Source organism: Pinus tabuliformis, chromosome 1_2 (assembly GCF_031772625.1).
Source record: "Pinus tabuliformis cultivar Carrire ecotype Pingquan chromosome 1_2, CPIR1, whole genome shotgun sequence".
Classification (NCBI taxonomy): Eukaryota; Viridiplantae; Streptophyta; class Pinopsida; order Pinales; family Pinaceae; genus Pinus; species Pinus tabuliformis.
The window spans coordinates 273787865-273804249 of NC_142298.1; the positions used below are offsets into that span (position 1 = coordinate 273787865).

Below are 16385 nucleotides of genomic sequence, written 5' to 3' on the forward strand. Positions count from 1 at the left end.
GATGTGGATGAAGGGTGCCAATCCCAAAGACCATGACCACCAACCCGAAGAATGGAGATGGATAAGAGGAAGAGATGGAGAGTGGTAAGTATGGATTACCTTGGACACGCTACATCAACTAGTGCTTTACTAGTAATGCCCTTGCTACAACCTAAGGCCTCAGAGGAGGTTCCACTGGACTAGAGTCAAATACCAATCTCCTAGGTGAAGTAAGGGAACAAGAATACAATTGGGATTAGTCAATCGTCCAAATTTTCCCTGTGATCTATATTAGTAATGCCCATAGCATTAATTGAAATCACATGATTTCAGAAATGGTCAAAGGACCTACTGATGGATGGCCCACCTTCTTTCAAAAAGAAATATATAATGGGCAAGAGATCTCTGACTGGAGCAATAACTGGAGAATCCTAGCATAATGTTCTGTGCTGAGCATATAGTGCTGCTGGCTGGCCTGTTCAAAAGGAGAAAAATTTTCTCCTAGGGGTTACCCACTTTTTGGTGGGTAACAGTGACAATGGGTGATGTCCTGAAGTTGCCCTAGGGTTTTTATGTGATTGTTGGACTTATCTTTTGAGGTGCAGATTGTGGAGGTAATAGTATGCTTGTATGTTGATATCAACATTCAGAGCATATGAATTGCAATGTTCAGTTTCATGTTCATTTACAATATCTCCTTCATAAGGATAGGAGGCTTCAACAATTTCGTTGTTTGCTTTCATTGTGAAGGTTTGGGTGTGTCACGAATCTACTAATATGTGTTGTGCCCATTGATTTTTGCTCTTATGAAGAATACTTCTATCGGTTTAATTGTGTATGAGGGTTGCTGTTTAGTAATTTTGTTGTTGAGTTTTTTGCATTTTTTGGGTACACTTTATTTATGAGCACAGGCAAATAAAGCTTGGTTGACATACAGTGAGAGAAATAAAAAGTTGCAATCATCACCATTAATGGCTGGAGTTCATGGAGAGAAGTAAAAACATCCAGAAGAAAAATAGCAATTATATGGCATCAAAATATTTGCAATTGATTTTTGATTAATTTTTTGATTGTTCTTTAATCCAAATGGTTTGATTCAGGAAGAAATCATACCACTCATTTTCATCTTGCTGATTTGATTGGATGACTGTAGAATATCTTTAAATAGTAATAATAATAATAATAATCTAATTTTAGGGTCACGCTAAGCCATACACTGAATTGGTTTATGAGACCCCCTGTTTGTAGGGCAAGGGACCCACCTCCATGCAGTGATTTGACTGCTAAAATGTACGGCGGTGTACAGACTCTACCGCCCTCTAGATTTGAACCTTTGACCTCTTATACAGCACACTTTAGATGACAGTTAAGAAAACTAGTTGAAAGGTTATTTAATCTTGCAGAATGTTCCTCATAGAATGCCTCTCAGCATAGTTACTATTGATCTTTTCTTACCTTAATCTTCCTAAACATATTGTGTCATCATGATGTTTTTTGCAGGTGCAAAACAAGTGGGGTGCCTGCAATATCTACTTTCTGCCAAACTTCACCAGAAAAAGATGTTCAGAATTCCATGCCCAACAATGACACTGCACTGAACAACAAAGTGTTAGTCCATGTTGCAGATCCAGGGGAGACAGCTCTTGTTGTTTCAATGGTTGAAGGTGAAAACTGTGGTCAAACTACCAAGGACAAATTTGGAGAAGTTACACCTGTTGAAGAGAAACAAGATGCAGAGAGAGTATCTATGCCATTATGCACTGATCACAGTAACTTAATGCAACTTGGAGTTGAGCCAGTAGAGCAATTAGCAGATAATATAATAACCATTAGTTCCTGCAAAGGTGGTCCAACATTTCCAGCCACAAATGGTTCAACATCATTGTTGGTTGATGAATGTAGTCAGAAGCCTTCTAGTTCATTGCCTGATAAAGAAATTAACAGCACAGATACATTGGTGGGAAGTGGAACTCCTCAATCTGTTGCAAATTTAGAGGACATGGTCAAACCTAGTTCCTTGGTTGAAAACATTGAATTTTGTGGACTTACATCTGATAGTCATCATATTGTGAAATCCCCAACTGGGAGAAATATGGAAGAGGAAAGAGAAATGCTTGCCTGTTTTGGTAATGCTTCAAATGATAAAATCTCAGATAAATCAAATGCAAGTACAGGAGGTAAGCTTCCAGTGATTCTTATTATGTTTGCTTGCTTGTCTTTAATTGGCATATTAAATATTTACATCAGGAATATTGTAAGAACTATTCAACAGATGACAACTTTGCCTTGCCATCAACCAAGAAGCTACTTGTTTTGTATAAAATAGTGAAATTATTTCAGTCCTTTATAAAATAGCTGACCTTTTTGTCCCTTCTTAGGTGATAACGATGGAGAAAAGAATGACACTGTAGAGGAGAGAGTGATGTCTGGAGGGCCAGTTGAAACAAGCAATGAGAGATTAAGTACTGAAAGGAGGAAGCTGGACCCAAAATGCAGGTTAGTTCAGTGCTTCAGATTCTTAGAGGACGTAAATGATTAAACAGAATGTATTAGCTATCCTTGTTGCCAGATTTTCTCTTCCTAAACAAATAAAAGTGGGATTATTTCATGATGCAACTTTTAATCAATGTTATCAGAACCAGACCAGTCACTGAACTGATGAACCCCAAAAACTAAAAACGGGTTGAAAATGGAAAAAGGGAAAAAAACGGATGACCAAAAAATCCATCAAATATCTATTTTTGACTATATATATATATTCATGTACATCCATGTGAATCCAAACCATTAGACACAAATTTGCAAAGTTTTCTCTTGTATATAGCAAAGGTGCATATAACCAAAGTAGCACTGAGTGCAATTGTGTTAAAATTGGCAACTAGGGCCAAACTCCACCTTGGACAGCTCATATGATGGAGATGATATTTTTATTGGATTCTTTTTTCCGAGAGGTGCAAGATTGATCTAAAGATCATATCATTTTGACAAGTAGAAATGAAATTATGAATTTATTTCTTCTATGGACAAATTGTTAAGCTCGGCTCGAGTCAAATGTAGGCTTATAATGCCCAACTGTTGTGTCTCTTCACCCTCAACATTGTGTATAAATAGAAGAGGCCTTTTCCTCATTTGGATATTCACAACTCAACATTCCATTCTCTCTCTTCATCTGATTGGGTCGTACAAATCACAGGAAGTCTGTTCTTCTCCACACATGCGAAGGTTTGACTGGGCATTTCTATTCTCTGCGTTGACTGAGTTGCAGCCAGCTTTGACCAGCATTGTCCGGGCATTGTTTGATTTCATTTGACTGCGATTTTTGTGGGACAATCTCTGTTTGGTCAGGCCGCATATTCTGGCACAAATACCGAGATTTTCTGGGCAGGTTGACCAGCATTGACTGCAGCAACTTCGACTGCAGCGTCGATCAACTTTGACTAAGAATTTCAGGACTGTTTTGGGCTGATTTGGACTGTCTTTGGAAGCCGAGTTGACTGGGTTTGACCGAGCTAATTTGGAGGATATTTACTGCTGGTTTGACCAGCGTTGTCTTTCTGGTTAGGGCGTTCTGTTGACTGCAGTTTGACTGAACTATTTTACAGTGATCGGGCAAACAAATTTTGTATTACATACTCTCTCTCTGCTGAACTTTTGAAGAATAATAAGAAGATTTAATATAAAGAGTTTTCCCCACATTGGGGTTTTTCCCTGGCATCTGCCAAATATTGTGCTCTGTTGTCTTGGCTTGTCTTCTGCTTATTGTTTATGTTCTATCTGCATTTACTGTCAATGTTAATGTGATTGCTAATCTGGAATTTGATATTGGGCCTATAAGAAAAAATGAAGTAAATTGCTCTTAAGCATAGAACATACCATTGTTATTTAAAATTAACATGGTATCAGAGTTGAGGTGAAGACAAAGCCCAAGCAAGGGTGAGAAGAGAAATCACTGAGATTTGTTGGACAAGGACAAGATTCAATGGCCTCCTCATCTTACTTCAAATTTGATGACAAGCTCAATGATAAGTTTGATTATCATGCATGGAAGATGTCTCTTGTTTTGACTTTGGAAGAGCATGATGCTATGAACTATGTGTGGGGAAAGATTACTGAACCTCCATCAAATGCACCGTCTGCCGCTGAGACAAAGTACAAGAAAGATGAAGTCAAAGCTAAGAAGATCATCAGGGATTCTATTTATAAACATTTAGTTGCTTACATCTCCGATTTGGGCACATCTAAAGAGATGTATGAAAAGTTGGTTAGCATGTTCAAAGCTAGCAATGCAAACCAAGTTCTCTTTCTCAAGAACAAGTTGAAGGACATAAAGAAGGGAAGAGGAGGAGATATCCAATCCTACTTCATGAAGATTACCGAAATAAAAATGATCTTCTATCAATTGGAGAAGTTATCGCTGACAAGGAGCTCACTCTCATTGCCCTTGGAGGTCTCCTTCGTGAATGGGATGTGTTCAACACTACCATCCTCAACAATGACTGGATTCCAGATTTTGATGAGCTGTTGACTAGATGTACTCAAGAAGAAACAAGGATGATAGAGAGGGACATGCCTTCAAATAGGAATGATCTTACTACATTCTCCGTTCATGCTAAAAAGAAGAATAATGCAAGTTCAAAGAAGCAATGTCAAGGAAGATTGAGATTCAAAGATGGAAGAAAGGGTAGATGCTTCATTTGTAACACATTTGGCCACTATGTTAGGGAGTGTCTTAATAAAAGGGATACACCTCGGGATGATGACAACTACAACCGCAACAATTTCAGGGGCAACAACAATCAAAGAAATGGCAGGTTCAACAACAAAGGAAAAAGAAATGCTCCCGCTACTCAACATGGAAATGGTCGACCTCCCAAAAGATCAAGAAACTCCAGGTATGATGGATCTAATGTTGTAGATAACAAGAAAAAAGAATTTTATCTTATATCTGCCCTTTCTACTACCTTTCCTCCGGATACCTTGGGAAATTGGTTGATTGATCGTGGTGCCTCAAGGCACTTCACTGGGTATAAGGAAGCTCTTTCAAATCTGATAGAAAAGGATACAAATATGGAAATCATTCTTGGAGACAATGCCACCTATCCTGTGAAAGGTGTTGGGAATGTGACTCTTCAGTTGAATCAAGGTAACATCATTCATCTACAAGAAGTACTATATGTACCTGATCTAAAGAAGAACCTGGTATCTATCTTAGTGATGGAGGACAAAGGATTCAAGGTGGCTTCATTGAAGAAAAGGTACACATTTGGAAAAGAAATTTCAAAGAAGCATTTACTCTTGGATGAGGGGTTGATGGCCTATATCAAGTTGGAGGATGTCCATTGGGAGCTATGTCTTGCAACACATCTCTTCAATCCGAATTATGGCACCAAATATTTACTCATCTTCATTATAAAGCCCTACCCGATGTAAGGAAGATGGTGACAAGTATGCTCGAATTTAAAGTAAAACATGAAGGTGTTTGTCAGGGATGTGCTGAGGGAAAACATACAACGGTACCATTCCCCTCAAGTGATTGCAAGACTACCAACATTTTGCAATTGGTTCATTCAGATCTATTTGGTATGTTACCTGTAACATCTTTGGAAGGATATTTATATCATGCTATTTTTGTTGATGACTTCTCTCGCAAAACTTGGATTTATTTCTTGAAGAAGAAGGACGAAGTGTTTTCATGGTTCCGCTCTTTCAAAGCCTTGGTCGAAAATCAAACAGGGAAGAAGATCAAAATATTGAGGACCTATAATGGAACCGAATATGAATCAAATGTGTTCACTGACTATTGTAGAGAAGCTGGCAATAAGAGAGAGACTACTACTGCATATACTCCGGAGCAAAATGGAGTTGCTAAAAGAAAGAATCGTTTCATTATAAAAGCCATCCCTGCCATGCTTCATGATCAAAGCCTTCCGAAGTTCCTATGGGGAGAAGCTGCCAACACTGTCATGTATGTTCAGAATAGATGCCCACATCAAACATTGGACTCCAAAACTCTTGAAGAAGTTTTCATCGGTAAGAAACCGGATGTTTCTCATTTTAGAATTTTTGGTAGCCTCGTGTATTTTCATGTGTCGAAAGAAAAGAGAAGCAAATAGGATGCATCTGGGAAGAAAGGAACATTTGTGGGCTACAGTGAAACTTCAAAGGCATATAGAATCTATGTGCCTGGTCAAATAGAAGTGGAGATAAGTCATGATGTCACCTTCGATGAAGATGCTGGCCTTGGGAAAATTAAGAACCTTCCTATTCCAAGGAAGGACAAAGAAGCATATACAGGAAAACAGGGAGAACCACAGGATGAGCTGATGCTCGATGCTGAAGGATTGATGGATCCCATTGATCCACCTCCTCATGAGCCCTCCTCAAAAAGGAGACCCTCATGGCTCAGGGACACTCTCAAAGATGCCGAGAGACATATTGCACCAAGGGGGACATTTCGTGAAAGTAAGAAGCCGAATAGGTACCAAGGGTACTTAGCTGCCATGAGCACCATTGTTCAAACTGAGCCTTGCACATTCGAAGAAGCTGTGAAGCACCAAGTTTGGAAGGATGTTATGAACGAAGAGTATGAGTCAATTATGAAGAATGATGTCTGGGATGTGGTCCCTAGACCCAAGGGAAAATTTGTTGTCACCTCGAAATGGCTCTACAAGATCAAGCATGGAGTTGATGGAAGTGCTGAAAAGTTCAAGGCCAGATTTGTTGCTCGAGGCTTCTCTCAAAAGGAAGATGTGGACTATGATGAGATATTTGCACCAATTGACCGATATACCACCATCCGTTCGATCATTGCCCTTGCTGCCTCTCAAGGATGGAATTTACATCAAATGGATGTCAAGATCGTCTTCTTGCATGGTTCATTGAAGGAGGAAGTCTATGTAGAACAATCTGAGGGGTTCGAAGTTCAATATCGAAAGACACATGTATGCAGGTTGAAGAAAGTCCTCTATGGGTTGAAGCAAGCTCCCTGGGCTTGGTATGAGAGGATCAACAATTATCTGATGAAGCTGGGTTTTACAAGAAGTGAAGCTGATCCGAACCTTTACTTTAAGGTTGAAAATGATAGACCTCTCATCTTGGTACTTTATGTGGACGATCTCTTTCTGACAGGTGCAAACCCTCTTATTTATCAATGCAAGAGGGAGTTGGCTTCCGAATTTGAGATGAAGGACCTAGGATTGATGCACTACTTCCTAGGCTTGGAGGTCTGGCAAAAGCCAGGTGAGATTTTCCTTTCCCAAGGAAAATACATTGTGAAGCTACTTGAAAGATTTGGGATGGTGGATTGCAAGTCCGTGACTACTCCGATGGAACTTAACTTCAAGAAGTTATGTGGAAGTGTTGCTGGGCCCAATTTGGGAAATCCTTCTGAGTATCGTCAACTCGTGGGGGCCCTGATGTTCTTGGTGAACTCTTGTCCGGACATATGCTTTGTAGTGAATACATTGAGTCAATTTATGGTCGAGCCTCATCACATACATTGGATTGCTGCCAAGAATCTCTTGAGATATCTCCGGGGCACAATCACCTATGGACTGAGATACACTGCCGGGAATTTGAGGCTCCATGGTTATTTTGATGCTGACTGGGCTGGCAGTGTGGTGGATCGTAAGAGCACATCGGGATGTTGCTTCTCATTAGGTTTTGCTTCGATATCCTGGATGAGCAGGAAGCAAAAATCAGTTGCTTTGAGCACCGTCGAGGCCGAATATATTGCTGCTAGTATGGCCTCCTATGAAGTTGTTTGGTTGATGAAGATCTTTAGTGAGCTATTTGGGCATGTGCTGGATACCAACTTGATCTACTGCGACAACCAAAGTGGGATTCGTCTTTCTGAGAATTCTGTGTTTCATGACCGCTCCAAGCATATTGATATTAGGGACCACTTTATTAGGGATATGGTATAACGGGGAGCAATAAGGCTCCATCACATTGGGACTGATGAACAGGTCAGATATTCTTATGAAGCCCTTGGGGAAGGTCAAATTCTTAACCTTCCGTGAACAACTGGGAGTTGTGGAAAGACCCTCTTATGGGGTCTCATTTGAGTTGAATATTGAGCTCTGGGAGCTCTAGGGGACTTGGGGTAGTTCGTGGAGCTATGCATGACCATAGGGTGAGTGGTTCAGCGTACCCTAGTGGTGCGTTGTGTACAGGGTGAGTGGTTCACCTTCCCCTGTGATACCCCATGATGGTTGATATATGCATACAATGAGTGGTTTGTGAAAATTTCTGAATTTAATAAACCATAAATCCTACTGCAGTAAACTGATTTGCATTACTTACGTATGTTCTTCATTTAACAAGTTATTTTCAGAAGTATTCAGAAAATATTAATGCAAATATACTGCAGCCTACACCAATATACAGATCAAGTACTGAAAAATAAATGAGACAACCACACAAAGGACATACTTATTTTTGGACTAAACGTCCCCGGAAAAACCCAATGCGGGAAAACCGGTGCAGCAGCTCTGAGGGTTTTCTATTATTGAGCAAAAGTTTTGAATACAAATGCTAGTTGCCCTCCCGACAAACCAGTGAGAGAGAATTACAATGGCGGAAAACCTGAGTGAGTTTTACCTCTCTTCACCCAACAAATTTTGACTAATTCAGTAGCAAATCTGGTTGGCCCTGGCTACCACTGCATTGCCCCTTCGCAGTAATTGCGTGGGCCTACGTGGAGCTCTCTGAGGCACTGCGTCAGCTCTTTTTCCCATTGCGTCAGCTTTCTTGGCTGTTCGACCAGTTTCCGGTAGTTTCGTCACTCTGTGTGGAAGGTAGCTCTCTTCCTCTGTGCTTTTGCTTCTGGCTCTGCGTCAAGGCTGTGTGGGCCCAAACTGGCGCAACATCAATTCTCCTGGCTACTGCGCTGACTCCACAAGCTTCTCTCCGCTTCTGTGTCTGTATTCCCAAACTATCATTGCCCTTTGGCTGCAAGATCTCCCCAATCGATTTCTCTCTCGAGAACTTCTCACCTCAGAAAATCGATTTCCTCAATTTCTATGTGTGTGTTTCCAAATGAAACCCCAAGCCTCCATTTTATACTTTTCTTGTTGAGTCTTCAACGACCGAGATTAAGTCTCTTCTCAACAGCTAAGATTAAAACATGACTTGATCCACCTTCTAGATCATTGTCAACCATATTTTGATTAATACCCATTAATATTTTAATTTCCCTAAGTTTAGACTTAGGAACCCCATTAAAAATATTAATTATTTTAATAAAGTACAATCCTAGTGGAATTTCACCAAACGTTTTCTGGGTTCTTTAGAACTCATGTGCCTTAGCTTCTCTACCAATTTTCAAGGCTAGAGCACTTCCGATGCTACCAAAAACTAACACTCCCTCTTAGCAAGGAAAGTGCTCTAGCAACAATGTCCACCTGCATGCTGCTTTGTTTCTGAAGCACCACCTTTTTGCATTGTTGCTGCCACCAACACTGTGCTACTGTTACTACTGTACTGCTGCCCATGACACTGCCACTGCCACTGCTGCATTTGTACTACAACTCCCTCTCAAATGTTGCATCTGCTATGCTGCTAGCACTGCCACTGCTAACACTGCATCCGTACTGCAACTCAGTTGCTGAGAGAAGCAACTGAAAAACATCCAAAATTAGTTGAACTTAACTGTGTTCAACATAATACAATGAATGTTGGAATCTGACTGTTGCTGATTCTGACCCTCTGAATCTTCTGCGCTGCTGCTGACTCCTGCACTGTGCCAACTGCACTGCTGCCAACCTTGCTCTGCACTGATTAGTCTCTGGTCCCCAGCTACTGCATCTGTCCTCCAAACACTCCATTGCATCATCTGACACTAAGTTCATCTCGCTACTGCCGAATCTTGGGCTCTCGTAGCAAGGAATTGATCCAAGAGGTGGACTCTTCAAGGATCCTGCCCACATGTAGTCCTCCCGACTACAACTCAATATCGCCCCATCTCCCGCCTGGAGATGTGTGGGCACTCATGGCATACTCATCCTCGTCAATCTTTGCTGAAGCAGCCTTGGGATCATGTTTCTCATCTTTGTCCTTTTTCTTCAAAGGACACTAGGATGCATAGTGGCTCAACTCGCCACAATTTAAACATTTCACCTTCGAAATGTCCTTTCACTTTGGCTTCTGCTACCCCTTCGATGCCAGAGCTGCGTTCTCGTCCTCCTCCTTCATCTTTGTGCGACTCCCATTGCTGCCATTGAGGTTGACCTTCACTAGGTCCCTCCTTAACTCCTCTTGTAGAAGAATTGCCCACATCTCCTCCCATGAAGGTAGTTTTTCTCTGCCCAATATGATTTGGACGAAAACTTGCCATTCATCCGAGACTCCATTCAGGGCTATCCTCACCATCGTGGTTGGCTGAGGAGTGGACCCCACTGTAGCAAGCTAGTCTCTAGTGCCCTGAAGACCCTGAAGATAGAGGTTCACCCCTTCTCCTTTCTGCATCAAATTCCGTTGCAACTTTTGCTCCAAATACATCTTTTGTTGTTCGGAAGAGCCTTCATACAGAGAAGTCAAGGCTTCCCACATTTCTCGGGTTGTATCCTTGCCCTGCAAGTGTGAGACCACATTATCTCGAACACCATCGAGAATGAGCCTCTTTTCCTTCCCCTGCTCAGCCTTGTACTTCTTCTTTTGATTGTTGTCAGCAGGAACAACTACAACACTATTGACGTAGGTGTCAAGATCATGTTCCTCCAAAACAACTATGATTCTGGTCTTCCATATGACATAGTTGGAGGCACCTTCCAACCTGTCTTGATATCTGAGCCCATGCGATGCCATCTCACCCAACTGTCGAACTGACTCCTCTAGTCACTGCTTGGCACTGCTCAATTGCTTAGCAAGTGATAAATTCGAACTTTTTGGTGAAAAGTTCTCTGAGGAGAAAATTCCCCTTCTACATGTCTTTCTCTTTTCCAAGGGATTTCTACCCATGCAAAAACTACGCCCTTCGAGCATTGCGCTGAGGCTCTGTGTCACTCCCTCTGCCTCTACAAACTCACGATTCAGAAATCGTATCTCTGTCGTCTCACTCAGAGAGATATTTCCTTGGATCTACTTCCCTGCAAGGATTGCGCAATCCCTTCAAGGGGATTCGAATTGCTGCCAAGTGCAGCTTTCGGCCTCACTGCTTAACACTGGATTTGCTCTACCTGTTTCAAAATCAATGCTCTGATACCATGTGAAAATTTTTGAATCTAATAAACCAAAAATCCTACTGCAGTAAACTGATTTGCATTACCAACTTGTGTTCGTCATTTAACAAGTTATTTTTAGAAGTATTTAGAAAATATTAATGCAAATACACTGCAGCATACACTAATATACAGATCAAGTACTGAAAAATAAATGAGACAACCACACAAAGGACACTTATTTTTGGACTAAACTTCCCCGAAAAAACCCAATGCGGGAAAACTGGTGCAGCAACTCTGAGGATTTACTATTATTAAGCAGAAGTTCTAAATACAAATGCTGGTTGCCCTCCGGACAAACTAATGACAGAGAATTACAATGGCGGAGAACCTGAGTGAGTTTTACCTCAATTCACCCGGCAAATTTTGGCAGCAAATCTGGCTGGTCCCGACTACAACTACACTGCCCCTTTGCAATAACTGCGTGGGCCTACGTGGAGCTCTTTGAGGCTTTGTATTCAGCTCTTTTGCCCACTGTGTCAGCTTTCCCGACAATTTTGATGGTTCCGACACTTTGTGTGGAAGGCAGCTCTCTCCCTCTGCGCTGGCCCTTTTGGCTATGCATCAAGGCTGCGTGGGCCCAGATTGGCCCAACGTCAACTCTCCTGGCTACTGTGCTGCCTCCACAAGCTTCTCTTTGCCTCTTTGTTAGTATTCTCTGGAAAGTCCTCCTGGATTCTCACTTCCCCTCTGCTGTTGAATGATCACTTAGTTCGAATTTCTCAGCTTCCTAGCCCCATAAATCGAACTCCAGATCAATTTTCTCTGACTGTGTGTTTCCAAATGAACTCCAAGCCTCCATTTTATACTTTTCTCCTTGAGTCTTCAACGACCGAGATGAAGTCTCTAATCAAGAACTAAGATTAAAACATGACTTGATCCGCCTTCTAGATCATTCTCACCCATATTTTGATTAATATCCATTAATATTTTAATTTCCCTAAGTTTAGCCTTAGGAACCCCATTAAAAATATTAATTATTTTAATAGAATACAATCCAGGTGGAATTTCACCAAATGGTTTCTGGGTTCTTTAGAACTCGTGTGCCTTAGCCTATCCACCAATTTTCAAGGCTAGAGCACTTCCAATTCTACCAAAAACTAATATGGTTCACCTTCTCCTGCCGATACATCCTACCCATGCAGTCCAGGACTCATGGGAAGTACCTCTCATTTGGCCAATGAGTTGGTAAATGAGGATAGGGACCATAGTACTACCAATGGACGCATCGTGTACTACTGTACTCCTTATGCTAGGATGTTTGATGTTGATGTGGGATCAATGGAGACTGATTTCGGGTCAGTGGAGAGTGGTATGGTACACTCTCGATCATTTTTTCTTCATTATTTCTTCATGGTTCAGCAGAGCAGGGATGACAGAGATGGTACAGATTGACAGATGGTTTGGCAAGTGGAGTTCTTCGGACTTCCTAGTTGAGATGGAGTGTTAAAATTGGCAACTAGGGCCAAACTCCACCTTGGACAACTCATGTGATGGAGATGATATTTTTATTCGATTCCTCTTTCCGAGAGGTGCAAGATTGATCTAAAGATCATATCATTCTGACAAGTAGAAATGGAATTATGAATTTATTTCTTCTATGGACAAATTGTTAAGATCGTCTCCAGTCAAATGTAGGCTCATAAAGCCCAACCGTTGTGTCTCTTCACCCTCAACATTGTGTATAAATAGAAGAGGCCTTTCCCTCATTTGGACATTCACAACTCAACATTCCATTCTCTCACTTCATCTGATTGGGTCATACAAATCACAGGCAGCCTGTTCTTCTCCACACGTGTGAAGGTTTGACTGGGCATTTCTGTTCTCTGCGTTGACCGAGTTGCAGCCAGATTTGACCAGTGTTGACCGGGCATTGTTTGACTTCATTTGACTGCGATTTTTGTGGGAGAATCTCTGTTTGGGCAGGCCGCATATTCTGGCACAGATACCAAGATTTTCTGGGCAGGTTGACCAGCATTGACTGCAGCAACTTTGACCGCAGCATTGACCTACGTTGACTGACTTTGACTAAGAATTTCAGGACTGTTTTGGGCTGATTTGCACTGTCTTTGGAAGCCGAGTTGACTGTGTTTGACCGAGCTAATTTGGAGGAGATTTACTGCTAGTTTGACCAGTGTTGTCTTTCTGGTTAGGGCATCTTACAGTGATTGGGCAAAGAAATTTTGTATTATGTACTCTCTCTCTCTACTGAACTTTTGAAGAATAATAAGAAGATTTGATCAAAGGGTTTTCCCTGGCATCCGCCAGATATTGTGTCCTCTTGTCTTGGTTTGTCCTATGCTTATTGTTTATGTTCTATCTGCATTTACTGTCAATGTCAATGTGATTGCTAATCTGGAATTTGATATTGGGCTTCTAAGAAAAATTGAAGTAAATTGCTCTTAAGTATAGAACATACCATTGTTATCTAAAGTTAACAAATTGATATCTAACCAAAACACATAAACCAATAAGCTCTAAATGGCCTTTAGAGTCCAAAATTAAGAAACCCTTACCTAGTTTTTATGCCACTAATAGAAGGTTGAAAAATAGAATATGAATTTCCAGTAAAGATTTCTCCTCTCATGCCAGTGTGAAAAAATATGATGGAAGTAGACCCTCTAGACCTACATAAAAAAAGTATCAGACTTGAGGTTATGGTTCATAGAATCATAGCTCATAGTTCTCAATCTGATATTGATGCTTAGAGTCTTAGACAACCAATCAAGGTATTGCAGCTCATAGTCACTGACTGCTGTGGTGAAGGGCTTGGACGGAATTAAATATTATGCAGACTGTAGGGAGTCTATGAAAAATATCAGAAGGATTTAAGGAATATGGAGGTGGTTGTTTTTGTATATTTGGGATCCTTTTTGCAGAAACATGACACGATCAGACAGGCTATTCAGACAGACATTGCCATTCCTGAATCTGAGGATTATAGCAATTACCTATTCTTACTTGCGGTCTATTCTTCTACTACCTTGAGATTGTACTTATAGTTGGCTCCGCACAATATGTAAGGTTTTCTTCTTTTCCTTTTAGCATAAGGTTTTCTTTTGTTTTCTTGGTAGATGAATTTTGCACTCATATTGCTGGCAGGTTGTTGTTCCCAGTCCCACTGACCTATTTTATTTCCGTGGACATTAATATTATTTCATTCATTTCTATTGGCGTTGTATATTAAATTTCCATGTTTTCTTGCCTTGAATTGAACCCATGGAAATATATTTTGTTCTAAAGCATCTTTGCATCAGAAATGTTTTTCCCACTCCAGGCAGAGGTTGATCTTTGATCTTAGATTGCAATCTTTGTTTTCAAAGTGCTGGTCATATCCTCTTTTGACTGTGAATAATTGCTTGAACTTTGGACTAAAACTTTGCGGGTGACCTTTTTTGCATAGCTAGGCAGGTTATGAGTTAATCACAGACCAGGATTCATTGTGTTAGATACAATATTGTTTTTGTACATTGATGGACGGAAATGCATTATTTCGTTATTGGGCAATTATCTAAAGGTTGTTTCATTGTAGAAAGCGAAGCTTGATCGCTTTTCAATTGAATTATGATTTGGCACATATTGGCCTATCTGGGTTTGACTTATTTTAATTCTATTGGTGTTTTATTCAGAGATGCATCTGCCACAACGGATTCTATGCAGTGTGGCCAAATGGTTGGAAAGACTGCAAAGCATAATGAAATATCTATTAAAAGAGCAAGGTCAAGTGGATCGAATGAGCAGATTTTCCTCCCATCTACCAAAGGCCGATGTGATGCTAATGAAGCAACTGCTTCCAAAGATAATTTTGGACTTAAGAAAAAAATGAGATCTAACAAGTTGCAAAGTCATACTCAAAGTGATGTTATCTCACCTCAAGTTATGAGTCTTGTGAAGGGACTAGAATTTCCAGCTACTGCAAAGACACTGCAACATTCCTCCACCAGAAAGACTGTAAGTAAAAGTGATCATATAAATAGTGTGAGAATAAAGAAGATCATGCCAAGACGGATGGATGAAAATAAGACATCCTGTTTAGTCCAGGAGCTAAGAAAAGAACTGAGAATAGCATCTGACCATGATACCACAGATGACCTTGGTAAGATTGATGCTTCTGATGAAACACTTCTTGCAGCATTCAAGGCTGCAATGATTAGAACACGTGGAAATGACAGAAGTGATAGAACTAATAGATCTCATCTCAGAGTGATCCACCAACCACTAAAGAGAGGGAAGATACGGGAAAACCTGACAAAGAAACTATATGGTACTGGAAATGGAAAACGTCGTGCTTGGGAGATTGAATTCTGGAAAGATAGGTGCGATAAAACAAAACAACTCAAGAAGGTTGAGAAACCTGATTCCATCATGAATCTTTTGAAAAAGAGCCTTGATGCATGTTCTAAATCTCTAGAAACTGAACATATGGGTGAAACAGAGGTAGTTGATCCAATATTTTCAAGGTTATATATAGAAGATACCTCTTTATTCCCAAGAAAAGATGATATCAAGCCACTTTCTGCTTATTTAAATTCAGGAAATGTACAAGTAGGCAGATCTGATGCAGAGTCCAAACCAGTCAAGTTAGAAAGAACATGCAACAGTACCAATAGCATGTGCCAGATTCCAAGCTCTGAGGTAGATACTGCAGCTGGAAGTGTTCATCCAACTAAGCAGCATACAGAGATTAAGAAGTTGAATTCCTCTCTAAACAGTGCAACACTACAAACAACAATAGTACAACAGAAAACTGGCATCTCTAGTGATGTGAAACTTGATAAAAGGAAATGGGCTCTAGAGGTACTTGCAAGAAAGACAGGTAGCGATGAAAGGAAAACTGAAGAAAGCCTAGGGAAAATGGGTAGCTTTCCATTACTGGTAAGTTTTCTTCAGTGCAGGATTATGTAGGGATTTAATCTTCTGTCAGAGTTTAAGTTGCTAGTTTGTGAATATATGTCCTATATTTACATTGTCTCATTTTATGTTGTGAGTGGAAAGCTAGTATTTTATGTCTTTTGTTTGTGAATTGGAACAGATTCAACTACCTTCAGATATGAGGCCAATCTTGCCTCACAATCGTCAGAGTCGTGTTCCAACCGCAGTCCGGCAGGTATGTAATTACATGACTACTATGAAGGAAGAAAGTACAACTTGAGTTGTAACACTGTTTTTTTATTGAAGGTAATCCAT

At 40.6% G+C, this 16385-nt stretch overlaps 1 protein-coding gene across 4 annotated transcripts in view; it reads left to right on the top strand.

Moving 5' to 3' along the window:
• LOC149205398 (RING/U-box protein) overlaps positions 1-16385 on the top strand; it is a 221736-nt gene that overhangs the window by 176776 nt on the left and 28575 nt on the right. For all 4 annotated transcript variants that reach the window (XM_089395040.1, XM_089395039.1, XM_089395041.1 and 1 more), the window contains 4 exons: positions 1480-2156; positions 2358-2475; positions 14828-16073; positions 16231-16305. In XM_089395040.1, the coding sequence (XP_089251166.1) occupies positions 1480-2156; positions 2358-2475; positions 14828-16073; positions 16231-16305 (2116 nt within the window). The remainder of the gene's footprint in view (positions 1-1479; positions 2157-2357; positions 2476-14827; positions 16074-16230; positions 16306-16385) is intronic.